The sequence below is a fragment of the Phalacrocorax carbo genome, chromosome 19 (assembly GCF_963921805.1).
Source record: "Phalacrocorax carbo chromosome 19, bPhaCar2.1, whole genome shotgun sequence".
In the NCBI taxonomy this organism is placed as follows: domain Eukaryota; kingdom Metazoa; phylum Chordata; class Aves; order Suliformes; family Phalacrocoracidae; genus Phalacrocorax; species Phalacrocorax carbo.
Genome location: NC_087531.1, coordinates 3,750,517 through 3,775,559, shown reverse-complemented (window position 1 = coordinate 3,775,559; position 25,043 = coordinate 3,750,517). Strand labels below are relative to the sequence as shown.

General features: G+C 48.4%; 2 protein-coding genes across 5 annotated transcripts; one reads left to right on the top strand and one right to left on the bottom strand.

Annotated features, from left to right (window-relative positions):
- Positions 1–184: 184 nt before the first annotated feature.
- On the top strand, positions 185–17,375 carry CHAF1A (chromatin assembly factor 1 subunit A). The gene is made up of 15 exons (XM_064469304.1): positions 185–333; positions 670–720; positions 2,446–3,269; positions 5,879–5,935; positions 8,086–8,327; positions 8,920–8,980; positions 9,523–9,591; positions 10,018–10,241; positions 10,751–10,919; positions 11,112–11,192; positions 11,278–11,367; positions 11,600–11,861; positions 12,482–12,969; positions 15,294–15,387; positions 16,878–17,375. The coding sequence occupies exons 2-15, from the start codon at positions 672–674 to the stop codon at positions 16,976–16,978; spliced, it is 2,811 nt and encodes a 936-aa protein (XP_064325374.1). The 5' UTR covers positions 185–333; positions 670–671; the 3' UTR covers positions 16,979–17,375.
- On the bottom strand, positions 16,664–24,409 carry UBXN6 (UBX domain protein 6). Of its 4 annotated transcripts, none has more exons than XM_064469308.1 (13): positions 23,983–24,409; positions 23,622–23,686; positions 23,011–23,165; positions 22,643–22,704; positions 22,360–22,491; positions 21,705–21,802; positions 21,221–21,296; positions 21,050–21,134; positions 20,573–20,792; positions 20,339–20,469; positions 19,566–19,711; positions 18,932–19,123; positions 16,664–18,350 (listed from the first exon to the last, which is right to left on the bottom strand). In XM_064469308.1, the coding sequence occupies exons 1-12, from the start codon at positions 24,268–24,270 to the stop codon at positions 18,995–18,997; spliced, it is 1,587 nt and encodes a 528-aa protein (XP_064325378.1). In that variant the 5' UTR covers positions 24,271–24,409; the 3' UTR covers positions 16,664–18,350; positions 18,932–18,994. The 4 variants fall into 4 exon arrangements, with proteins under 4 accessions (XP_064325378.1, XP_064325379.1, XP_064325381.1 ...); XM_064469309.1 differs by having other exon boundaries at positions 23,622–23,695; positions 23,983–24,251; XM_064469311.1 differs by lacking the exon at positions 23,622–23,686.
- Between the last annotated feature and the right edge of the window lie 634 nt (positions 24,410–25,043).

Genomic DNA, 25,043 nt, shown 5'->3' with positions numbered 1-25,043 from the left:
CCCGCCGGCTTGAGTCCAGCTATCCAATCAGCGCCTTCAGCGGGTCAGACTGACAACCGCCGCTGCCGGCCAGCGACGTCCGGTCGCACTAGCCAATCGGAAGGCGGTGGTGAAGCCGCGAGCTGAGGCTCCCTCCCACCCTGCTCGCGAGACGCGGGCGGGAGGGGGGCGGAGCGGACGGAAGGGCGGGTCTTGTGGGTCGCGCTCCGCCTATCAGCGCGGCGAGGTGCAGGGTCGCTCCGGCTCCCGCCAAATACGAGCGGGAGCCCCCGGGCTGGGACGAGTCGGCCGCTGCCGGGGAGCGGCAGGAGCCGCGGTGCTGTGCCCTGGCAGGTAGGCCCGGCCCGGGGCCGGGGCGCGGTGTGTTTCCGGCGGTGGTTGGGGTGCGCAGGGCCTTCCCGGGGTAACAAAGGAGGCCCGGCAGCCCCGGAGCCGGCCCCGGGCCCGCCCTGCCGCCTCGCTTCTTCTCAGCCTCCCCCCGCTCCGTCCGGCCCTGGCGGGGGGAGCCCGGCAGCCTGAGGAGACCCCTTAGCCCCCGGCGGGCCCTAGTCCTACCCTTTTGTCTCCCTACTGGGGAGAGCTGTCGGGCCCTGGCCCTGCGGTGCCGGTAGCTCAACCGGAACGTCTCTCGGGTGTTTATTGATTATGGCTTTTTCCCCCCCCTCACAGCCATGGAGTGCAGAGACAAAGCGGCCATTCCTCCGCGGAAGCTTGTACAAGGTAAGGCTGCAGAGGGAGGGTCTGTTACCTGGCGCGGCGTCAGCCTGCTAAAAAGGTGTCAGACCTGATTTTGTGAAAGCTATTGGCTTTGCAGTAATAACCTGACCGCAGCTGGCTGATCTGTTTCAATTCTTGTGCTTAAGAACTAATAAAATAACTTAATATCCATCTGGACTCTGTAAGGCCTTCAACACGGTACCCCCCAGCATTATTCTCTTTAAATGGGGGAGATAGGGGTTTGATGGGTGGACTGTCTGATGGATAAGGAACTGGCTGGATGGCCCCATCCAGAGGGTCATGGTTAATGGTTCTGTGTTTAGATGGATACTGGTGACAAATGGCATCCCTCAAGGGGCCATACTGGGACCAGTGCTGTTTAATATCTTTATCAATGACATAGACAGTGGGATCAAGTGCACCCTCAGCAAGTTTGCAGATGACACCAAGCTGAGTGGCGTAGCTGACATGCCAGAAGGACAGGATGTCATCCAGAGAGACCTGGGCAAGCTGGAGAGGTGGGCCTGTGAGAACCTCATGAGGTTCAAGAATCACAGAATCCCAGGTTGGAAGGGACCTCAGGGGTCATCTAGTCCAACCTTTCTAGGAAGAGCATAGTCTAGACAAGATGGCCCAGCACCCTGTCCAGACAACTCTTGACAGTGTCCCATGTGGCCAAGTGAAGCACTTCCCTGGGGAGATTATTCCAATGGTGACTGTCCTCACTGTGAAACACTTCCCTCTTGTGTCCAATCGGAATCTCCCCAAGAGCAACTTGTGTCCATTCCCCCTTGTCCTCTCCATGTGACTCTGTGTAAAAAGGGAGTCTCCATCTTCTTTGTAGCTACCCTGTAAGTACTGGTACATGGTGATGAGATCCCCTCTAAGCCTCCTTTTCTCAAGGCTGAAGTGAAGAAGGCCAAGTGCAAGGTCCTGCACCTGGGCCAGGGACACCTCTGGTATCAATACAGGCTGGGGGATGAAGGGATTGGGAGCAGCCCTGTGGAGAAGGACTTGGGGGTACTGGGGAAGAAAAGCTGGACATGTGCTGGCAATGTGTGCTCACAGCCCAGAAAGCCAACCATGCCCTGAGCTGCATCCCCGGCAGCAGGGCAAGGGAGGGGATCCTGCCTCTCTGCTTTGCTCTGGTGAGACCCCCCCTGCAGCACTGCATCCAGCTCTGGGTTCCTCAGCACGGGACAGACATGGGCCTGTTGGAGCGGGGCCAGAGGAGGCCACAAAGATGATCCAAGGGCTGGAGCCCCTCTGCTACTGGGACAGGCTAAGAGAGTTGGGGTTGTTGAGCCTGGAGAAGAGAAGGCTGTGGGGAGACCTTGTTGTGGCCTTCATCGTGCTTAAAGGGGGACTATAGGAAGGATGGGGACAATCTCTTTAGCAAGGCCTGTTGTGACAGCACAAGGGGGAATGGTTTTAAACTAAAGGAGGGTAAATTTAGACTGGATATAAAGTAAATTTTTTTTGCAATGAGGGTGGTGAAACACTGGCACAGGTTGCCCAGAGAGGTTGTGGAGGGTTCATCCCTGGAAACGTTCCAGGTCAGGTTGAACAGGGCTCTGAGCAACCTGATCTAGTTGAAGATTTCCCTGCTCACTGCAAGGGGGTTGGACTAGATGGGCTCTAAAGGTCCCTTCCAATTCTGTATTTGACTTCCCCTCTCCCCAGTGATTTGTATGATGTGACTAAAATAATAAAATATTGTTGTTTCAGCACGGTTGCCGTTCAAACGCTTGAATCCTGTACCAAAGAAAAAATACGATGCAGATTCAGAAGTCAAAAAAGTAAAGAGCTCCCAAAGTGGTTTCGGTCCAAGTAAGGATTCCTCCCTCGAAACATCGCGACCGTCCCTGGACAATGTGGAGAATGACTGCCAGCTGGATTCAGATGTGAATTTTTCTCCAAAACTTGTTAACGGAAAGGGTCCGTTAGACCATTTTATACAGAAAAACGCAAAAGAGAGCACAAATGAAACTGTAATTGTTGGTGACCTGGTGAAGGACACTAGTCATAGACTAAGTGAGGTTGTAGACCATGCTAATTTTGATTCAAAAGCATCTTCATCTGTAGCTATAACTAACAGCACGTTAGGAAAAGGGATAAACCAGTTGAGTTGCCTGAATTCTGCTCAGACTAGCCAAACGGATGATTCAATGGAGACTGATGCATGGTGTGAAGCTGTAGCGAATAAAGATGAAGATTTGTTAGATGGAATCTGGTCGTGTTCTGGGTTAGCAGAGTGTAACAATGGGGAAAGCACGAAGGTAAACCAGAGCGAACTGAAGGATGTCATCTTTGAGGGGAAGATGCCTGTAGTGCTCCTGGAGGACATTATGACTGCAAAGTCTCCCCAAGTTGCTTCTCTGGATGGAAGTGTCACGTCAGAAAATGAGACCATGGAATCATCTCACGAAGGAGGCTCTGGACTTACCAACTCCTCACTCAGCTCTCGCTCCGTGAGCTCGCCTGAGGCGCAGCCTGCTGCAGAAATGAAGAGAAATACTAGTCCTTTAGCTGCCTCAACACCCGTTAGGAAGGTTTGTCTCTTTTCTTGGGCTTTTATAAAAGCTGTGTGTTGCAGATAGGCTGTATGTCTCCACATGCTTGTAGTGAAAAGGATGAATAGGATATTCACAAAGGTTGTGAGAAGGTGGTGTCAATTTATTAATTACACAACTGAATTGTTGCCCTTTTGAATCGTCCTTTAAATCCTATAGCTAAAAGCTTTAAACCTTGCCTGTCTTTGAGCTGCTGGCATATTTGCATTGTGTGAATGTAACTTTAAATTCTGTTACAGGTTCATTTTCTATTTTTTTTATGAACTGCTCATGAAGTGCATGCCCTGGGGCTTAGCGTTTTGATAACTGTGATGAGGACAGTGTCCAAAAGCAGTTCTGTCCATTAGGTGATGTTTTACAACCTCTGTTCTCTCCTTGGTGAAGCTGCTGTAATGACTGTGAAGGACATTACCCCAGTACCTGTTAATGCAGATACTTTTCAAGCTCTGAATTTCTGTAACCATGGTGTAGAAAACACTTTAAGTCGAAACCACAGTGCATCAGTGGAACTGCAGGTCTGTACGTGAGGATGGAGGACGAGTCAGGCGAGCCTCTGTCTCTCTGAACCGAGTGTATAGAGCTTGTGCTCTCAGCCCTCTTGTTACGGGCATGCCATTGAGGCTGGGGAGCTGCTTTGGGGAGAAGTCACCCCGTGTGCAGCCCTCCTGGGGAGGGGCGATGCTGTTGGGCGGTGAAGGCTGGAGCACAGGAGGGAACACCTTGAAATTAGCTCTGTCTGAGCTGGTCAGCTGGGATCTTGGTTCCAGTGTAATACCGCTGTTCCAGCAAGAGACCCTAAAACATGATTTTTGGTGCTGCGTTGAAGGGGAAGCTTCTAAGGACAACAGTATCTGTGCAGGTGGCTGAAACACTCACGTGGCTCAGATGCCTGTTCACCCAACCATTCTGGGGAACGGGTGAGGGGAGGTGTAACATGGAGGTTTCTTGGGGTGGGGGTGGGGGGGCACAGTCACCCATGGTGAAACCTGTGAAGCAGAACAGTCCTTGTGAATGTGCTTGGGTGCTGTAGCTAAGCCTTGACTACAGTTAGGCTGGACTACCAGACCAGTGCATTTGTTTTGCTCAACTTTGTTATTAGAGGGGAAACTGAGGAAGGTGTTGAGGGGTGGATCAATGTTGTGCTGTCAGAGGTGGAGAATGGAGTCTGTGGCTCAGGTAAATGAGGGTGAAGGGGTGGAGTGGCTGGTAGCCTTCCTCCTTATGCCATCTTGAGCCTTTTAAGAAAGATTTTCACCAACTATCCCCTCAGGGTTTAAGGAATGACTGTCCCACAGATGAGGAAAAACCTGGCTGGCCTTGAAGAGGTATGGATGAGTTAGCTGGGTCTTGGAGCTCGTGATGTAACAGGTCTTCCATGACCTCTACTGCGTGCTTATCAAGAAAAACGAACAATTGTACTGTTAAAGCTCGCAATCTTTCATCTCTAAAATAAATACATAAACTCAAGGGGCATAAAGTATTTCCAGTGTAACAGAGCAAACAAAAAAGGTACTTGACTCCTGATGTAATACAATAATGCAAACAAGTCATTGGCTTCCCATGGTGTGAAGTGAGGTAGGAATAGCTCTCATGCCGCTAGCCAGAATGGGAAGCCTGCACCTTGACCTATACGGTTGTCTGTCCTGGCATGTTTGTTTTCCTAGGTGGAAACAGCTCCGATGAACTAAAGTTCCCAGTTGCAAGAACTCTTATTTTGTGTCAGATAAATACAGAATCCCCTGATACAGCTTTGCACTGGGTCAACTTAAATGGCTGTGAGTATAGAAAATAAAGCTGTTGGTCTGTGTTAGTCTATTAATCACAGGAATGAACGTGGTACCTTATACTGCGAATGGCAGGAGAAGGAAGGGGCGGATACAAGAAACTGAGCCATAGCGTGCTGAAATATTGACAATTTAAGCCTTTGGCCAGTCTATGAACAATGCTCTTAAATGTAGAATACCTTTTTTCCCCCCTATAAATACCAGCTTTAAGAGAAATGAGAAGTGTGACCTGTTGGGAGCTTAGGGTTGATGTGCTGATACTAGTGGAAGAGCAAGAGAGCGACGATTAAAAGAAGGAACAGTGTTAAAATATGGGTAACAGTCCCTGTATTCAGGAAGTTACATCTAAATATCATAGTAAGAGTAAGTGGTAGGAGGGGAAAAAAAAGTTCAACTTGAAAGAAGTGACTTTGCTATAATTAAATGTCCTCTGTTGTGCTCTCATGATTTGGAACAGCTCTAGCTTCTGTTTGTTCTTCTGCACGTGATATTCCCTTGCAAATGATACTTTAGAACTGAGTAGACTGGAGGGATGTTTATGCAAAACTTAATAACATGAGGACTTAATGTAAATGAAGCATTTCGATGAGTTCAGGCTTAAATGTAAATCAGTGAGATTAGATGTGCTTGAACTGTATTCTTATATCCCTTACTGAAGGAATACTTAAGTTGCTGAATATACTAATCTGCAAGAACAATGTTAATATAATTCAGGTGAAGCTTGCTGTTCTTTTAGTCTGAGTCCTAGTGCCTTGTGGAAAGGGAATGATATGGATCTCTAAAACTTGCATTTTGTAATTCCAGGTATCTCAGAAATTCCACAAAAGCTCGGCAGAGAAGGAGAAGCTGAGATTACAAAGAGTAAGGCATTTTCACTGACATAGAAAGTTAACCTGCTGTGCTTTTGTGTTGAATAGTAAGCAAAGCCCTTTGCGTTTCATCTTAGTCCACTTAGAGCATCTCTTTTCCTGGTTTTCCTCACTGATGAATATGGAAGAATCTTAATGCATGCAATTAAAGTACTTGGCTCATTCCAAAGCTGCTTAATGCATGCGTAATGAAGTGTGGGTGGCCTGCACTGCATTTCTGTGCACTTTGGTAAGAGATTAAAAACTGTAAATGTTGCTGACTGCTTGTCAAAATGCTTTTGAGATTTTTTTTTTTTCAAACCCTTCCTGAGAGGGTAGGTGCAGCCTGCTAAGTGGACAGATACAAGTGAAATCTCCAAGAGCCTTCTATTTAAGGCTGGTTCCTGCTTCGTCATTCTCGTTCTTCCCGCTTTTAAGCCACAAAACTGAGGGTCTGCTCTTCGTTAATAAGTGAGGGAAATTGGCCGCTGCATTTATGGCTTGCTGAAGAACCTGTTGGATGCCACTGCTGGAAATGCTCAAGCTCCCATGTCTGTTTGCTTGAATGCAGCTAGTCAGCAAATTCTGTTCCATAACAAAACAGCCATGCGATAATTTTGCTGTCCATTCTGCTTTCAGTCATAAGATGCTAAATACAGAGGAGGCTGATGGATCACACGGAGTTCTTGCACAGGCAGTGCTGTACGAGTGGGCTTTGCCTGCTGGAAAACTGGGTGTTAATTTAACTGCAGTCGGGAAGGCCTGTGCTTATGAATTCTTATTGTGTTTCTTTATGAGTTACTAACTCGGTGGGGGACTGTTGTGTGTTTTATGTAAGCTATCTGGTTGAGCCTGCTCCCGAGATGCTTACTTTCTACAGTGCCCCATATAGAAGTCCAATCTGTTGTGTTCTTCCATTCTATATGTATGTTAAAAATAGCAGTAATGTGAGGGAGAGATGAGAATGGAAGCTTTATTATGCTAAAAATTAAACAGACCCGCCAATCTTGCTGTTATCTTCACACCGCTTTCCAAACCACCCAGGAGTTTTTCACTGATTACCATGACTTGGTTCTGACAATACTGGGTGTTTTTTTTACCGTTGGCAGAATTTTGTGTGTTGGTTGCCTTCTGCAGTTAGTTGTGCGTTGAGGCGCTGTTCAGTAAGCCTTGATGTTGCCAAGAAGAGATTTGAAATAAATAAAATGAAACTGAAAACACACAGTGAGAATATTTGTGTGTCTGAGCACAGACATACTTGGCTTCCTGGTGAAGTCACCAATGCCTACAATGTAGGGAAGCTATTTTTCTTGAATTTGTCACTTTTAGTAAGCGTTCCACATTCTCCTTTGTGTTACTAGACCCTTAATGAGAATTTTGGTTGCCTTGGGAGGAAATACTGTGAACAGCAACGTTTTCAATGTAATCTTCCCCACGTTGTTCCCCTGGTGCCCCTTAACTAAGCTTAGAGCGCCTGGTGTTGTCTGATTATCAAACGTGGACTAACACAAGTGACAATATTTTTGCGAGCTCCAGGTCCTCTGAAGTAGGTGCACAACCCAGAGTTGGAGGCTCACATTACTGCCCGAGGTAGTGAAAAACAATCAGAAAAGCCTTTATGGGTTTAGTTCAAAATCAGATCAAATTCACTTTTCAAATTTATACTGTGGTAGCCCTACATTGATATAAAAGGATGAAAGCTTAGCTTAGGATGTATTTCCAAAGAAAGTATTTTAGAAACAATCTGAAATCTTCCATTAAATTAAAAATAATTTTTACAAATTTCCATATAATTTTCCATAATGCTACACTGGTAATGAGGATGACTCAAGTATAAAGCAAATAGAATACAACGCTTTCCTTGATGCTTAGAAAATGGAAACGCCTCCGTTTGTTAGGAGAAAAGAACAATTAATGCCTTCAGAGAGGCGGTGCGAGGTAGCTCAGCTGGCTGAGGCACCAGGTAACTGTGGTTAATAACCTTGTGTCCCGTGACAGCTAGAAACGATGCCGCAGGTCGAGCACTGGGTGGGTGCAAGAATCTAATCTAGTGTCTCAGATTAAAAAAAAAAAATGAAGTCCTTATTTTACTCAAGTTTTTATGCCAGCAGCTATTACTGCGTACAAAAAGACAGCTTGCTTAATGGCTTGTTCCTGACCCAGGATCAGGAGCGCGCAGACAAGCTGCAGAAGTTGCAAGCAGAAAGGGAAGAAAAGGGAAGGCTGAAGGAAGAAGCAAAAGCTGCGAAAGAGCGAGCCAAGGAGGAGGCAAAGAAGAAGAAAGAAGAGGAGAAAGAGTTGAAAGAGAAAGAAAGGAGAGAAAAGAAAGAAAAAGAAGAAAAGGAAAAAGCTGAGAAGCTGAGAGTGAAGGAGGAGAAACGCAAGGAGAGGCAGGAAGCTTTAGAGTAAGTGCCTTGGTTTCTGCAGGTCCTGGGGGGTAATGTGTATGATGTGAGCACCTTTCCATACCCACCTTAACCGTCCCTTCTAGGGGCTATACTGGTCAAACAGCAGGTGCCTCTTGGTCACAGGATGCATTTTAAATGCTTGAAGGACACTGCGCCAGCCCTTAGTCGCAGCAGTACCTTCTGCTTGCAGACTGACCTGGGCCTCTGGTTTGAAATGGCTGAAAAGAGCTGTCACGCTCCACTGAGTGACTGGTCTTGCTTGTACTTTTGCAATTTGCTGGCACCAGTGCCCTGTCTGTTGAGGAAGTTGCTTGTAACTTGATAATACCATAAATACCTTCTCTTGGCATTGAGGGAAACTTGGAGCAGCCCAGCTACTTTGTGGTGAAAACGGGTCAATATTTGCTCTAGAAGGAATTAAGAGAGTCATCCGCAGGCTTAACCAAGTATGGTCCTTGACTGAATTAATAGATTATCTTCTTGCTTAGCACCGTAAGGTCCTAGTCAAGGTCTGGGGCTTCTCACCTCTTTCTCAGTGCAAATAAACACTTCATGATTTGTGACAATTAACATGGACTTTATATTAAAGGGCAAAACTTGAAGAAAAGAGAAAGAAAGAAGAGGAGAAACGGTTAAGAGAGGCGGAAAAGGTAAATGCTTTCTCTAGCTTGTCTCTAAATTCTTCTGCTACAGCAAAATGATGTTAATGGGCTCCCTGGCGCTCTGCCGACGGCTGCAAAGCCATTCACAATGGGGCTGCCGCAGCTAGTGCAGCTCTCCAGGCAGCGTACCCTGCCTTGGTGCCCCTCCTGAGGTCATGCCACTTGGGAGTGAGCGTGTTGTTTGGGATGCAGCCTGTCCAACCTGATCCGGTGGGGCTACATCATCCAGAATTCTGGTCCATCGCTTTCGTACATGTTGGTGTCTTTGCTTTTACCTGTTAAAGTCTTCTCTGCATTTGTTTTCCCAACACCAATGAGTGAACTCTATCCTTTGTCTCCATAATGATGCTGGAATCCACGTAGGTGTGTTGGAGAAGACAGTTTTTTGTTGAGTTACAGGAGCTGATAGATAACTGAGCTTGGCTTTATCCCTCACTAGATTTGAAGTTGGGTCATGCACAAGCTCACCTTGAATTAAAGGCCTTGTCCTACCTTTGTGTTTATAATCTGCATTTTGATTCTGATTTCAGCGTATTAATGCACAGAAAGCAGAAATTACGAGGTTCTTCCAGAAACCAAAGACTCCACAAGCCCCGAAGGTGAGGTATTGCTATTCCTGTGTTTTCTTTGGTCTTTTGTTAGTTGTCTTCTAATGTAGACACTGATTTCCTTCTGATCTGTCCTTTAGAGGTTCTTAGGTGGACAAAGCATTAGTAGTTCTTACTTCCAAATTTTGAAAGTGTAAAGGATTTAAAGAAAAAAAAAGTCTGTGACCAGAGCAGAGACTACAAAAGAAGTTTGTAGTTGCTTTAGTAAAAATCTCACCTCTGTCTTTGGCTGTGTTGGCTGTAAAGACCTAAATTCCCTTGAGAAGATCTTCCTAGAGTTTCAGATAGGAAGGGCTTAACCTGAGTCTTCACTCAGACATCAGCAGCTGGTATCGTGGTTCGTTGTGTATCTGGAATGTGGTGGTACTGCAGCTTCTCAGGTGTTCAGAACCTAACGATCCTCACTTCATGTTTCAGATTCTTGCTGGCTCGTGTGGAAAGTTTGCTCCTTTTGAAATTAAGGAGAATATGGTCTTAGCCCCCCTCTCTCGTATTGCCCTGGATCCAGACTTCTTAGAACAGCTGGATAAGCTCCTGCATGCACAGAATAGCAAAGCTTCTTTCTTGAGGGATCTAAAGTGTCGTGAACCACATAAAACTGGACCCACTTTTGTCAGTAACAGTGCCGACATAGTAAACAGGTTAGTCTGCGTTTTGGGGGGGTTTCCTTCACTTTTTTTATGTAATGAACTGCAGAATGGTTTCAAGGTCTTATTTTAATATCGGAGATGATGGAAAGATGGAGCTTTTCTCTGAATACTCATTTTGTATGAGAATCGCTTCCAGGGGGAGCGGTGTGTTATGACGTAGCTTTCCTTCATTCCATACAATGCTTCTCAAATCCTTCCCCGCAGGAAATCTTGCATCTCAGGCAGCTGCCTTTCAGCACTGGACACTACTGGCCCTTAGTGGTGGTCGTCTTCGATAGTTTTAAAAAGTGAACACACTGATAGCTAAAACAGAGGTGCTGTTAAGGAGAGAGGTGGCTTGCCTGGAGCTCATGTTCTTGCAAGCGAATTGGGAGTGCCTGTTCTAATGAGCTCAAGCTCTGGGTTGGGATTGTGGCTGAAGCGAAGTTTTCTGTAAGATGTTGTCCTGAGCAGCCGGAGAGTGTTCTGTAAGTACTGAAGATGGTCTCTTGTTTTAACAGTGATGTGGTGGTAGTGGATAACTGCAAAACAGATGCTGTTCCTGAAAGGGGGAAATTTGGTAGAATGAAACTTCTGCAGTTTTGTGAGAATCACCGTCCTGCATACTGGGGCACATGGAACAAGAAAACCACTGTGATCCGTCCCAGGAACCCTTGGTCAAAGGACAGTGTAAGCACCTGATAGGCAGCGTGGTTGGATTCTTTTCTTTCTTTATGCTCTTGAAGTGAATATGTGGTCGGCTCTGGGATTTCTGATCCACTCGCGTGTTCCCTCTTGCTGCTGAGTTTCGAAACCCTGAAGGGGGTCTGGTGTCGTGCTTTCAAATTATTTACAGAAATGGCGTGTTGGCATTTCTTCTAGAAACTACTGGACTATGAAGTAGATAGTGATGAAGAATGGGAAGAGGAGGAACCTGGAGAAAGTCTCTCCCACAGTGAAGGGGTAAGGATTCCACATGCTGAAAAATAACTTCCTGAACCAATTTCGCTTGTCAGTGTAGTTTCTAATAAGCAGAGTTTATTTTTAGGATGATGAAGAGGAGGGAGAGGATGAAGATGATGACGATGGGTTTTTTGTACCCCATGGGTACCTATCTGAAGATGAAGGAGTGACAGAAGTAAGTGAACTGGGTGTCACTGGATTTCCATCTCTGTTTCCAATGAATTGTGTAATAAATACTGGCAGAGGAAGAAAGCGTGTAGTCTTGGCAGTGCCGTAACTCCCCTCAGATCTGCATGGTTCAGGAGCAGACTGCTGTAGCTCAGGGAACACAGTAAAAAGCTGGGTTTGAAAAGCTTTTGTTTTTCCTGGAATAGATGTATCAAGTTCTTTCTCACCTGTGGCTTTAGGAGTGTGATCCAGAGAATCAGAAGGTTCGTCAGAAGCTGAAAGCAAAGGAGTGGGACGAACTGATGGCAAAGGGGAAGAGGTTCCATGTTCTACAGCCCGTGAAAATTGGCTGCGTCTGGGAAAGTGCAGGAAAGGACAGCGGCACAAATGCAGACCTAAAGGTTCTCCAGCAGTTCACAGCATGTATCCTGGATTCACCTGTTGCAGAGGAAGAACAGCAGATACAGAAATGTAGCAAAAAAAGAGCAAAAGATCAGCAAAGTAAGACCTGAAGGATTAAATAATTGTACCTATGCAGTGTTGTACTCTGCTTTGGAGAGAATAGATTTTTGTATCGAGTGTCAAATTCAGAATGACCTGTTTATGACACGTCTGCCATCCAAGGAATCTCTACGAGAGTTCTTGGAGAGGAGTTTTCCAGCATCGTGTCTGGTATGGCCTCAGTTACGCTCTCCAAAAAATCTTGCTCTAGATAATCCAGGAAATAAAGCCAACAAGACTTCAGTAGGCTCAGATTTAGGACTGCTTACTGGAAGTGCTCGAGCTCATTGACCTGTTTATTGTTCAGGGGGAGAGGATTTAGTTTGTCTGACAGCTTTCAGTACTGAGTATTTCCTGTACCTGATTAATGCAAGGATGTCAGTATTGCACATAAAGGCTAGAACAGGGGTTGAAGCTTTCCCTTCAGGGTGTCATTATCATTGGGGGTGACTTTTCTACGTTAAATTTAGCTCCTGTTACAATCCCATACCCAAAATTAATCTCGGCCTATTTGTCTTCTTTCTGGAGCGTGTGTACCGTTAGGTTATGCCAGCCTGGCTTTTCCTGACCTCTAAACAGTCCTTCCCCACAACCTTTGTGTATCCTTTTTTTCTCTGCAGTCCTTGGCCAGCTTCTGCCTCTGCTGCACGGTAACGTGAACGGGAGCAAAGTGATCATCCAGGAATTCCAGGAGTGCTGCCGGCAAGGACTGTTCAGTGATGTGACTGCAGCCGCCGACTGCAGCGACACGAGCCCTGCGAGCCCCCATGCCTCCTGGCCACAGACGCCTGTTGGCGAGGACAGCAGCGTCCCTTCCAAAGCCAGGCTAAAGCGAATCATTTCCGAGAACTCTGTGTACGAGAAGAGACCTGAATATAGGATGTGCTGGTACGTCCACTCGGAGGTGCTGAAGAGTTTTGATCAGGAGCATCTCCCTGTCCCTTGTCAGTGGAACTACGTCACGCAAGTCCCTCCTTCAGGGAAGGAGGAGGGTGGCAGCGTGCCAGGCGTGGCTGTCCTGCAGACCACCCCCATGGCGGTAAAGAGGAAGTCCACTGGAAGCATGTCCATCACTAAATTCATGAAAAGGCCTCAAGGTGCTGAACAGGTGAGTTCCTTTTGAGGTGCTTTTCCCCATTACAGAACGATGGGAATGTAGCTGTGCGTCTTCAGCAAGTGAGTGTCCTGGCATGCCTCCCGGGTTGGTCTAGATCTGCCATGCACAGAGTCAAAATATTAAGCTACGGATCTTCGTACAAAAAGACCCTTTTTGTGGGGAAAGGAGTGAAATTATGTGACTCTAAAGAGATGGGTTTCTTTTGTGCCTCTCCGGCTTGGCCTGTCTATTCCATCTGAAATGTTGCTCTCCTGCTGTTCTTCCATTTTCTGCTATTTGGCAGTGATTGCATCCAAGCTGTGAATAGTTTCTGAGTGTCTGCTTGGCCTTGGTTTTACAGTTGTATATAATTTGTATGCAGGTTTTTATATGTGTGTATGGCTGCCAGATGTATAGCCTGAGCTGGTGATTTACATCAGTTGCATGTTGTACGGATTAAATGTGGTTCATAAGTGCTGCAACTCAACCCATAATAGTCTGTAAAGTCTACGGCTTATGCTGTCATACATAAAGCTGAATTTCAAGAGCTGTTTTAAAAAAAAAGATAATAGTTCATAGCAACAAAATGAGATGAATTTGGAGTAGTTGCTACTCCAGCTCTAAGCTTTGTTGTGGTCTTCCTGTTGTTTGCTTCTGCGTTTCAGGGTAACCACAGGTAGTATTAAGAGCTTAATCATCCAAAAGGGTGACTGAAAAGTGTGCGCTGGGTGCTTTAGCTGTGTGATGATGCTCTGTCATGCATTTCAGACAGGCTTTGGGTCCTGAAGGTTGGTGTTACCGACTGTTTGCCTCCAAACCTACGGGTAGGACAGGGTTTGCACTGTCAGTGGATTTATTCCTCATCCCCTGTGGACAAGGGGGTGAGGAAAGAAGCCACAGACAAGGCTTTTTATGTTTTTTCTTCCCACTTTATTCTTGGCTTCTTTGGCTTTTCTACTGAAAAAGCTCTGCATTGAAGTATTGATAGGGATCAGAGACTTATGAGAAGCTGTTCAGCCCCCAAACTCCATCTGCTTGGGTGTTGTGGTTTTTTTTTTTTATACACTAAATAAAGGCAGAGATAAAAATGTCTGCTTGGCATCCATGGGAAATTCTGCTTATAACTGACTCCTTGAGCAGAAATAGCGAGACAAAGGCTTTTAGTAGAATTATATCACCAGCCTGAATTCTTCAACACTCTCCAAAAGCACAAAGCACCTTAAAGCTGCCCTTGTGAGGTGTGGCGCGGTACAGCTTGAAGCAAAGGCGTCACAGTCCTGAAAGCCTTTCGTGCCTGACATCTAAATCAGCCCTGCTCAGGTATTGAGATCCCATACTTCCTGTCAAGCGAGGCTGGAGCTTGGGGAGAGCCTAGGAACGATGGGTAGGTCAAGGCTGCCAGGTTCTCTACCCGCGGCACGCGTTACTCTGCCATGAAGCTCGTGCCAAGACTTGTGTAAGTAAAGGTGCTCTTACATAAACTGTGGAGAGAGGAGAACTCGGTATTGACGGGGGCAGTACCTGCACACGTGTAGGAGGAGGGGAATATTTAGTCCAAGAACTGTGTCTTTAATGAAAGATGTAAATTTAAAACTACTTCTCTTGGAACAGCTTGTTAGGGGGTGGGGACCAGGTTCTAGGTCTGAGGTTCTCATTCCACAGTTCCAGTTGGGGTTAAAAAAAAAAACAACCCAAAATCCAAAACCACTTGCAGCTGTTCAATGCTGGGCAACTTCAGTTTGTGTCACTTCTTGTATTCATTTTCTTGATTTAAAATTAGTAGTTTGTGCTGCTCCCGTGGCAGAAAATAGGGTCACCAAGGGAAGAACTGTCGCCCTTCCCTGAAGAAAAGCTAATTGGCAAAGGTGAGGAGGAGTCGGGGGAAGAACATGCTTCAAACTTGACAAACAAAAGTAATTTTTCCATCTTCAGAAGGAAGAAAGCATCCAAAATAATCGGGGGGGGGAGAGATTTCCCTTAAAAACAAACAAACCCCACAACAAAACTGAGTCAGATTTCAACTACGGTTTGAACTGACTTTGTGTAGGCTGTTCATCGCATTGTGTAATAGCAAAACATCTTGGAGCAGAAGCTCGGCATGCTTCCTGCTATACGTGCCACTGCAGATGAGGCCTTTTATCAAAAGTCAGTGTCTGTTAAGCCAGGGGTTGCTTATTTTTCTTCCTTACAAATATGCCCAACTGATCAGGCTGTGCTGCGAGCTCTGCTCGTGAGGAGGGCCCACGGTAGTCCTTTGGAGCGCTGGCTGTGCTTGGTCTCGCACGTTAGCACCGTCAGCTTGCTGATACGTGGCTGGTACCTTTTCTTCCCTTAAGGCTGAAGCTGTGGAGATGGACGGATTTCAGGCAGACACTGAGGAAGATGAGGAAGAGGATGACTGCATGATTGTGGATATACTGCCAGGCAAAGGTGGGAAAATAAATTGATGGCAGTCTCTTGGCAGATGCTCGCTCCCGCAAGGGAGAGCACGACGGGGGAACAGTGTGTGGCTAAACCGGTTGCAGTTTTTCTGCTGCTTTTTTCACCAAGCCTGGTGCTTTTTTCTCTAGATGTTTTATTCTAGGTAGTTCTCTGCTGTTTGTTTTGTTCTAGATGCTTCTTTGCTATTTACGGTCTTCTCTAACCTGCTCTTGCCCTTTCTTCCCTTCTCCCTCCAATCGACTAAATAGCGCAAAATACTTGTGACTAGCATTGGGCTGCCGGCGTTACCCTTTTTTGTCTGGTAAGAAGCGAACATTGGGGTCAGTATCAGCAGATCCACTAACTGCTGGTAAATGTTGTGGAGCAGGGCTGGGCTCTGGGGTGTGCGTACTCATGTTCAGAGCCCTTCCAGGACTGACAAGGTCTGGAGCGTTAGCTTCCCCTCTGCTGCCTTCTTGAAGCCTTAGGTGCAGGCTGAATTGTCTGTTCTGAAGGGAATAACATCAGATAACCGAGCTCGCAGGTGTTTCACAGGTGAGGGATCTGATCTGTTGATGGAGCTTTGCTCCAGAATCTAAGCAGTTGCTCATATTTGTGTCCCGGTTATCCCTTGGAAAAGGGCTTTCAAAGCTCCACTGCCACAGCATGTCCTTTCAGGCTCCAGATTCAGAAACAGTGGGATGAGGATGTGGAGCAGCTCCTTTCATCTCAGTGAGGTTTTAACTATGTGTACTTGATCATACAGATCAGTGACTGAACACCAACCACATGATGTGCATTCAGCTCCTCTAAACCACTTTCAAAACCTCTGAGCCCTTTCTTAGCTCGCTCAGAATAGAGCTCTTTCACAATGCTCCTGGCACAACCTGAATTAAGGAAGGCGGGCGTTTTTGTGTTGGGCAGCTCCGCTAATTGATAGATAAGGGCTTGTGCATATTCCCAAAGCCCTAAACTCTGTAGAGTTTGACCCATTCTAGACGTATCTGGGCTCTTTCCATCTCAGCTGGTGCCACGTTCCTCCTCTCGCCTTCCATAACGCACAATGTAACTGTTTGACAAGAAGCTTTGCATTTAATCTTAAGCTGCTTTTGCTTATTACAAGACTGCAGTGAGATGAAAGCCTTGCTTCAGGTTTGTAATCTCTTGTTCTGAGGACGGGCATGCTGTTCAGTAGCTTGCCTTCCTCGAGCTTTGTTGACACGCGTGCAGCTGTATTTGTTTAAGTCTGCCCGAGTCTAAAGCACTGAAAAGATTATGAAGATCCTTTTTATGGTTGAAGTAATTTTATTCTGAATTGATGTTAACCAATATTAAAACCAGTTTTTACGTAGTATTGAAAAGGGGACTTGCAACAGATAGGGGGCATGCAGCTAAGGTAGATAAAGCATATAGTAGTCAAATTCTACTAGATTAATGAGGATATTTTAAAAACAGAACAACCATCCCCACCCAAACCCAACATATTTTTTACTTTGCAGATTCTACGTTGGCAGTTACTGAAACAGCTTCAGAATCCAGTGGCACACGAGCTGCTGCTCCCCAAGGCGCCAGCGTGCTCAGCCCATCTAATAGAGTTTGAGACTTACATGCCTACTAACTTCTCTGTATGTATGTAGAATAAGTTAGAAAATTTTAAACCTTGTGTATCTTTGAACAAGATACTTGAAAGTATTCCATATTTCTTGTAAAGAGAAGACAGCACTTTGTTCTGCTTCAGACCAGATGGAAGCTTAAATTTTTTAGTTCTAGTTTTTAGCTTAAAAAATACCACATATTAATCTGTCCTTAATAAAGCATTATTGAAATTTTGATACTTCTTTGTAATGGAAGGTATCTAAGTTATCTCTAAAATTAGTGGAGGGATTTTGAAATAAGCTTATTGTGATGCCACTGAGGGAATTACTCTGTTCATAATGTTGTATAGCATGGCCGTGGGTATAAATGACGTACAATTATATTTGAATTTATGCTATCTATATCATCCTGTTTGTGGTCTTACTTGCTACAGAGACAGCAGCAGGGCTTTACCTTTGGAAAAGAAAAAAATGCACCGTTTCTCCTATTTTGGGATAGGCCAGTACTAATTACCTATCAGGGTAGATCATCGGGCTCCTGTACGCACTGTTACAACAGAAGCCGTATACATAAAAGCTGGTCTCTATCCCACAGAATAACTTTTAAGATTGAATATAAAGGACTGAACTAGTGTCAAACTTGTTTATGTATGTAACAGACTTGCTGGGGCTTTTAACTTCAGATGGCTTGTGAGTTGATGAATTAGTTACCTAAAATATTGGCTGTAGTTTGAGGCTTAATGTCCCACCAGTGGGCAGCATAAACAGCTGTTGCTTGTTGTCAGTCTCCTGCTCTGTCCCCTGTTCTGTCTGCAGGTGCCAGGAAGTGAAAAGGTGGGTAATGCCACAGCTGCACCAGTAACACCAGCGCCAGCCCCGGTGCTGACTGGAGCTCATCTGCATTTCAAACCTAAGACCAATGCGATTCCAATAACTTTGAGTAGAACAGAGTCTTAAATATTCCATTTAATCAGACTAAGCATAATCTTATCTAATCTAAATATATTATCTCCAATAGGAGTTACAGTGCACACAGAAGCAAAAGGAAAAGCTGAGTTCTAAGCCGAGCCTGATATCCAGGCTCAATCAGTTGGTAATCCAGCCTAGTACTAGCACCTAATCCCTCCTCCAAGGGAGGAGAGTGGTGCTTCAGCATGGTCTTGGGAACACCTCAAGCAGTCACTGCTAGAAGTTAGTTTATAAAGCCACTCAGAACGGTCCTGCAAGTGTCTTACTGGGCGAGATTGCCTTAATGTATGGCTAGTGGAGTTGTGGAGGCGACCACAAGGTTGGTGTGACATGGCAGGATCTAGACTCCCACTCTGCAGAGCTAAAACAAAGTCATTTCTGAGGTCACGTAGCTGGAAGCTTGTCGTGGTTTAGCCCCAGTCAGCAACCAAGCACCACGCAGCCGCTTGCTCACTCCCCCCTGGTGGGACAGGGGAGAGAATCGGAAGAGTAAAAGTGAGGCAACTCATGGTTTGAGACAAAGACAGTTTAATAGGGAAAGCAAAAGCTGCGCACAGAAGCAAAGCAAAACAAGGAATTCATTCACGCCTTCCCATGGGCAGGCAGGTGTTCAGCCGTCTCCAGGAAAGCAGGGCTCCATCATGCGTAGCGGTTACTTGGGAAGACAGCCACCATCACTCCCAATGTCCCCCCTTCCTCCTTCTTCCCCAGCTTTATATACTGAGCATGATGTCATATGGTATGGAATAGCCCTTTGGTCAGTTTGGGTCAGCTGTCCTGGCTGTGTCCCCTCCCAGTTTCTTGTGCACCTGGCAGAGCACGGGGAGCTGAAAAAGTCCTTGACCAGTGTAAGCGCTACTTAGCAACAACTAAAACATCTCCACATTATCACCACTGTTTCCAGCAAAAATCCAAAACATAGTCCCATACTAGCTACTACGAAGAAATTTAACTCTATCCCAGCTGAAACCAGGACAAAGCTCCAACAGTCTGTATGGGGAAAATGAGGGAACAGTCTAAGACGAGCGGTACTGAATCCACTCCCCTTTATTTCATGTCAGTGTCTGGACTCTGGAGAGAACTTCTGGTTTCAGGGAGCTTGCTGGCTGCTCCTTGCCTGATGCCTGAATGTCTGCCATGACTGCTGTGTCCCAGGCGAGCGTCAGGAGGGCTGAGGGCACCTGGGACAGAAAAGGCCGTGTTATTAAGTGATAGCAATGTTATACTTTGACCTCATAACCTGCTGTGTACATTCACAGACTTGGAAAAACTTAACGAGAGCACTTTGACTAAAAAGGACAAGCCTGGATTTCTGCAGGAGCTCCTTAGGGGATGCTGCTTTGGGCTTTCTGTCAGTAGCCTTGTGCTAGAGCTGCGCTTGTCTCGCAGCTGCTGCCTTCCCTCTTTCCCCAGTGTGGATGCTAATGCTGTGATAGAGCTGATGTCAACTACTGCAACCCACGTTTGCTACCAGAGGCAGGTCCTTGCAGTTCCTTCCAGACAGACCTCCTAGCCTTGAGCTAGAAGCCTTCAAGCAGGTACTTCTCTAAGTTACGAGCAGTAGGTGACTCTGACAACCTGAAGACCCCTTGGGAAAGTACCAGCTATCTTTTTTTAACTCACCAGCCCACATTCGTTGAAGGCCAAGTTCTCATCGGTCAGTTTGAGACCTCCAGGTCCCCACAGCTCAAAGGGCAGCCAGTCATTCCTGAGTGCCTCTCTCACAAAGTTGTAGAGCACAGATACCGATTCTCGTGCATAAAAAGTCCCTGCCATGAGAAAACAAGGTGAGATATTGAGAGAGAGTCTGGCATTTACCAAATCTAACCTTTTGTGGTAGGTTTCGTGGGGCTCACATACTGATGCTAACTTTATGAACTACTTCAGTGACACAGCAACAGCCTGATTCAACTGAGAAGTATAAAAGCAGAATCCCCAAAGAAAAATATGACTTTAATTGTTGCAAGCCCCTGCCAGCCTGTAACAAAGAGTTGGGAAAGCCTGAAATGATTTCCAGAGTTCAACTGCAAAATTTGAAGAGGATTTATACTGTTGTATAGCCTGACACCACACAGGCAACCTCATGCCGATTACTATAACAAACTGCTCTAATGAGTCCAGCTTGCTCGCCGTAGCCTGGGAAGAGCACGCTTTAATTAACAGCGCCTTGAGATTCTTCCCTCTCTGCTCAACCCTGGCTTACAGTCCCAACCCGGTGCAGGTGGAGGGCTCAGAGATGGGAAGAGTTCTTAAAGAAATATTAACCCACTCTGGTTTTTGTTGCTTTATTCTACCAGCTGTGTTCAGCACACCTGCTTATTATTCAAGCTCTTACGCTACAAATATTCTCAGAAGCTTTTGGGGTTGTACAAAGACAAGGTAAGAAGTCTTTTTACCTTGGAGGATGTATCCATCGGGAAACCGGACTCGCAACAGGGTGTAGTTGTACTTCCGCATTTCCCTTTGCTCTTCTTTCTCTCGCATGGCTCTTGTCCTCAGCATCAAAGCCTTCTCCACTGCTTCTGTCCTTTAGAGAGAAAGCCACTTTTAGCATGAAGGAGAGGTACAAGACTCTCAGCTGGCACCATGTCCCCCCGGGCAGTCAGGGCCCTCCTTCGACACCTACTCACCGGAGCCGTTGCTCTCGTTTGATCTCTTCCACAGTGAGGTTGTAAAAGTCATTTGGCAGCTCAAACCGAGGGGCTTCAGGCGATGGTTTAAATACGCAGAGCTGGCGATCCAGCTGGGCTCTGACAGGCTTGGAGCTTAAAAGCTGTTCTTTGTAGTCCTTGAGGTTCTCCAACTTGGTCAGCATCTCTTCCTTCAATACATAGTACTCCTCCGTGGTCTCTACAATCAAAAGGACAGGATTTGAGCCTCTTGTTCGTTACGTGAGTAACGTATGAAATCTACAGGCAAGGATCTCTAGAAAATGTAATGCCTTAACAGGGAAACTGCAGGGCGAGCGGCTGTTTCTGTTACAGCCTTGGATTAACAGCCTTTTCTACAGCCTGTGGAGCTCTCTCGGTGACCAAAGCTGCCTCCCCTGGGATGTCCCACCACCACTCAAACTCCTGACTCTGCTTTAATACACTGAGATTTCTTGCCTTGTCCTGGAACAGGCAGTGTTTTTGTCTCAAACCCGATAGCCTGGAAAAATCTGTGTATCCCTTCCAGGCAGCTTATCCTTTCCTGGAAGAAAAGGGAAGAATTTAGATGTAGTCTGCTCCAGGCAAGGACTTTCCCAGGCAGAGCACCTGCAGGAGTCTTGACCTCACCTGGAACACTTTGTTCTGCAGTTTGATTTTCCGGTACTTCTCCTCCTCTGGATGGAGATAGATATTATCCAAGTATCTGCAGAAAGAAGAATGCACTGCATGGATCAAAGCAGGCACTGCAGAACACGCTACCCCAAGGTGTGAGAAGAGACTGAGAGACCTCACAGTATTTCTCACAGATAAAAGCTGATAAACTGAGGGAAGTAAAATACCTCCATGTTTCATGCCTGTGCCAGAAAGAAGATGGGGGTGGCTGACCTCAACCAGTAGCTCCCAAACCTCTCGGACCAGTGGACCAACTCTTAAAACATCTCACAGATGCTGACCTTATTTCCTAACTAACACTTAAGACTGTTGGAACGTTCAGCTTTGGTTTTTTTCAGACTTTGCCTGGAGCACAGCAAGAAAATCCACCTGCCTGCCAGCCTTGCAGGGGAAGGACAAGCTACCTCCGTGCTCAGTCCTGCTAGCACAGTCCACTTACTTGGCCATGGTCTCCACGCCCACGCGTACTTTCTCCCAGTCCTTATTGAAGGTGTGAATCTCCATGATCGAGGCAGCCACCGGGTCTACGGAGAAATACTGCAGGAGAAGGAGAGAAGCTGGTCGGGGGGAGCTGACACTACACAAAGGGAGGTGTGGGTCTGTTGTGGTTGAACCCTGAGCAGAAGCTCAGCACCATGCTCCTTCCCCCACAGCGGGACGGGGAGAGAACTGAAGGGTAAAAGCGGGGGAAAAAAAACCCGTGGGTTGGGCTAAAACCAATTTAACAGGTAAAACAAAAGCTGCGCGTGCAAGCAAAGGAATTCACTGCTTCCCAGTTTAGCCATTTCCAGTCTGTAATCAACATTGTTTTCATCCCAAATCCAAAAGATGGCACCATTCCAGCTGCTATGAAGAATATTAACTCCGTCCCAGCCAAAACCAGTACAGGGCCAGAGCTCCCAGTCTCAGCATTTCCAGCAAGCTGAAGAGGGGGTATTTGGACAGGCATCTGTTCATCTACAGCAGAACAGACTTGCCCTTTGGGAGATGGTGGAGATCTTACAGGGAGAAGGCAGTGCTTGAGGGGACCCACACCGCAGAATGAGGTAAACAGGAGGAAGGGAAGCTGTGCAGCTGGCAGATGTGGTCCTTACCGCCTGGATGGCTTCTCTGATGTGCTTTTCCTTTTTGTCTTTCTTTACAACGGCACCAGTCAACGGGCAAATGAAATAGACCCCTGAAACGGAGAGGGCAGCAGCCCCTTCCTGGTCCAGCGAGCTGAGGTCCTAAAGGAGGCAAAACCAGGAACTGAGCTGAACCCTGGCAGGTTTTGTGGGCTTTTTTTGGTTGTTTTTAAATACCCTGGCACATCTGCACAGGACAGGGATAGCAGCAGGGGACAGGGGATGCTGGTTGGGAGAGCAGCATCTCTCATACCTCTTCCTCCGCAAAGAGCCCCTTCTCGCTGGCAGCTGCCTCAGCCATCAGCTCTCTTCTCACTACGAGACACAAACCCCAGTTACAGCAGTGCCCAGGATGGAGTTTCAGCATATCCCAGAGGGCTTCAGACCACACAGCGCCACCCTGGGGAAGCAAACACCTACCCGGGCGCTCTGTCCCTGGCCTGAGAGTCCGTGGGTGAGCGTGACCCCGCTTTCTATGACACTGAAGCAGCCGCAGCAGCCAGCTGTGCCCCACACCGTCCTCGGGAACTGCACCCAAGCACTTGCCTACCTGGGGCCTCCCTCTCTGTCCGGCCAGCCCCACTGTCTGGCCACCCCCTCCCTCCCCCAGCGAGCTCCTACCCTGGTTCTTGATGGCCTCCTGGGAGGAAGGCAGCTTGGCCTTGGGCCTCAGCTCCATCCGGGCCAGCGCCGCAGCCGCCGCCATCTGCGCTTCATCCGTCGGTGCCTGGCGAGGCTTCGGCGCTGCTTCGGCTTTCGGCTTCTCTTTGGGGACCCTGGGCAGGACGGAGCAGCAGAGCTCAGGAGAAGGGCTCCGTGATCCCGCTCCTGCCCGCTGCCACCGCACCAAGACACCGACGGCTCCCACCCGCCCAGGCCTGGACGTGGATACAGACACGGACACCGACACGGAACGGCAATTACCGCCCCGGGGAACCGGTGTGGCAGCATCGCTGCCCGGTGAGTGTCAGCGGGCCGGCTACGGGACGGGTGGCTTGGGAACTGCCATGAGCCTTGGCAACCAGTCCCCGCAGCCGGCGGCATCGGTCCCCGGCCGGTATTCCCGGGGCGCCTGGTCCCGGTGTCCCCGGTACTGGGTGGCAGCAGGCCCAGGGCAACCGCCGGGCAGAGGGGGCCGGCTTCCTCCTGTCAGCCCCACTGCTGCCGGCAGCGCCCGGGGACGGCGCCCACCCCACCCCGCACCCGCCGTTACCGCAGGGTCCCCCAGTTACCGGGACGGCTCCGACAGCTTCTGACCGGGCCCCGCTGTCTTGAACTTCAGGTCAGCCTTGATCTCCTGGAAGAACTTGCGCATGGCGGCGGGGACGGGACGGGACCCGGACGGGGATGGGGACCGGGACCGGGACCGGCGCGGCGCGGCGCGCCCCGCCCGCGCCGCTGTCACCGGAAGAGGCGTGTCCTCACCGGCCCTACCGCCGCTCTACCGCCACTCTATGACCCCTGCGGTCCTCCAGGTTGAGGCCTCTTGGTTGGGGGCTGTGTGTGAGGCCGGACCCCCAGACCACCTCTCCCCCAACCCCCTTCCTTCACGAATTCCCTCCCATAAGGCCCAGGGCAATCCCTGCTCCTCACCAAAGCTGCAGGCGACGTGCTGGATGTTGCCCCATGGTTGATGGAACCACTGGGGTTGGCGAAGGCTTTTGGGGTCCCCCAGCCCGGCCCCTCTCGACCCCCCCAGCGTCCCAATCGCCTGGAAATCATTCCCAGTGGGTGGCATTTTCTTCCAGCCCAGAGCTCTGGCTGCCACCCCACCGCACGCAAGCGGCTGCAGGCCAGTGCAGGCAAGGAACTGTTGCACTTCCATGGCCTCACAGAGAAACCAGGTTGGGTTAAAACCAGGTCTAAAAATAAAGCAAGCATCCAGGCAGACTCTTTGCACTGTTCAGCTCCAGCTTAGCCAGGTTGAGTTCAAGTTTTAAACCCAAAGGTGGGTAAAGCAGGTCTAACACCACCCCTGACCTTGCCCCAGGTGGCTCTCACTGGTGGCCTCATCCCTGGGAGCCCCCCAGCTCCCCCAAACCAGCCCCGGCCTCAGGGGAAGCCCCCGGCCGACTCTGGCAATGCCAGCCATGTCCCCAGGCCAGGGGGCAAGGTGGCAGCGGTGGACGGGGCAGGGTGGGAGCTCGCCCTGGGGTGCAACACACCCCACACACACCCCTCCCCCCAAAGTCCCCATGCCCCCCTGCCCCAGGGCCCAGCCTGGCCTTCCTGTCCCTATGGCCGCTAACCCGGCTGCTCTGCATGGCCCAGACCCTGGCCCACACACTATAGCCCAAGCCTCCCCCCTACAGCCCTGTCCCCCTCCCTATAGCCCTGGACCCTCCCTATAGGCCAGCCCCCTCCCCATAGCCCTGATCCACACCCTATAGACCTGGCCCCCTCCCTATAGCCCTGGCCTTCACCCAACAGCGCTGGAACCCTCCCTATAGCCCTAGCCCTCACCTTACAGCCCTGATCCACACCCTATAGCCCTGGTCCTCACTCCATAGCCCTGGACACCCCCCCCAGCCCTGACCCCCTCCCTATAGCCCTGACCCCTCTATAGCCGTGACCCATACCATACTGCCCTGTTCCCTTCCCCCCCCCCCCCCGGCCCCTCACCCCAAACACGGCCCCCGGCCCTCGCCCCCCCA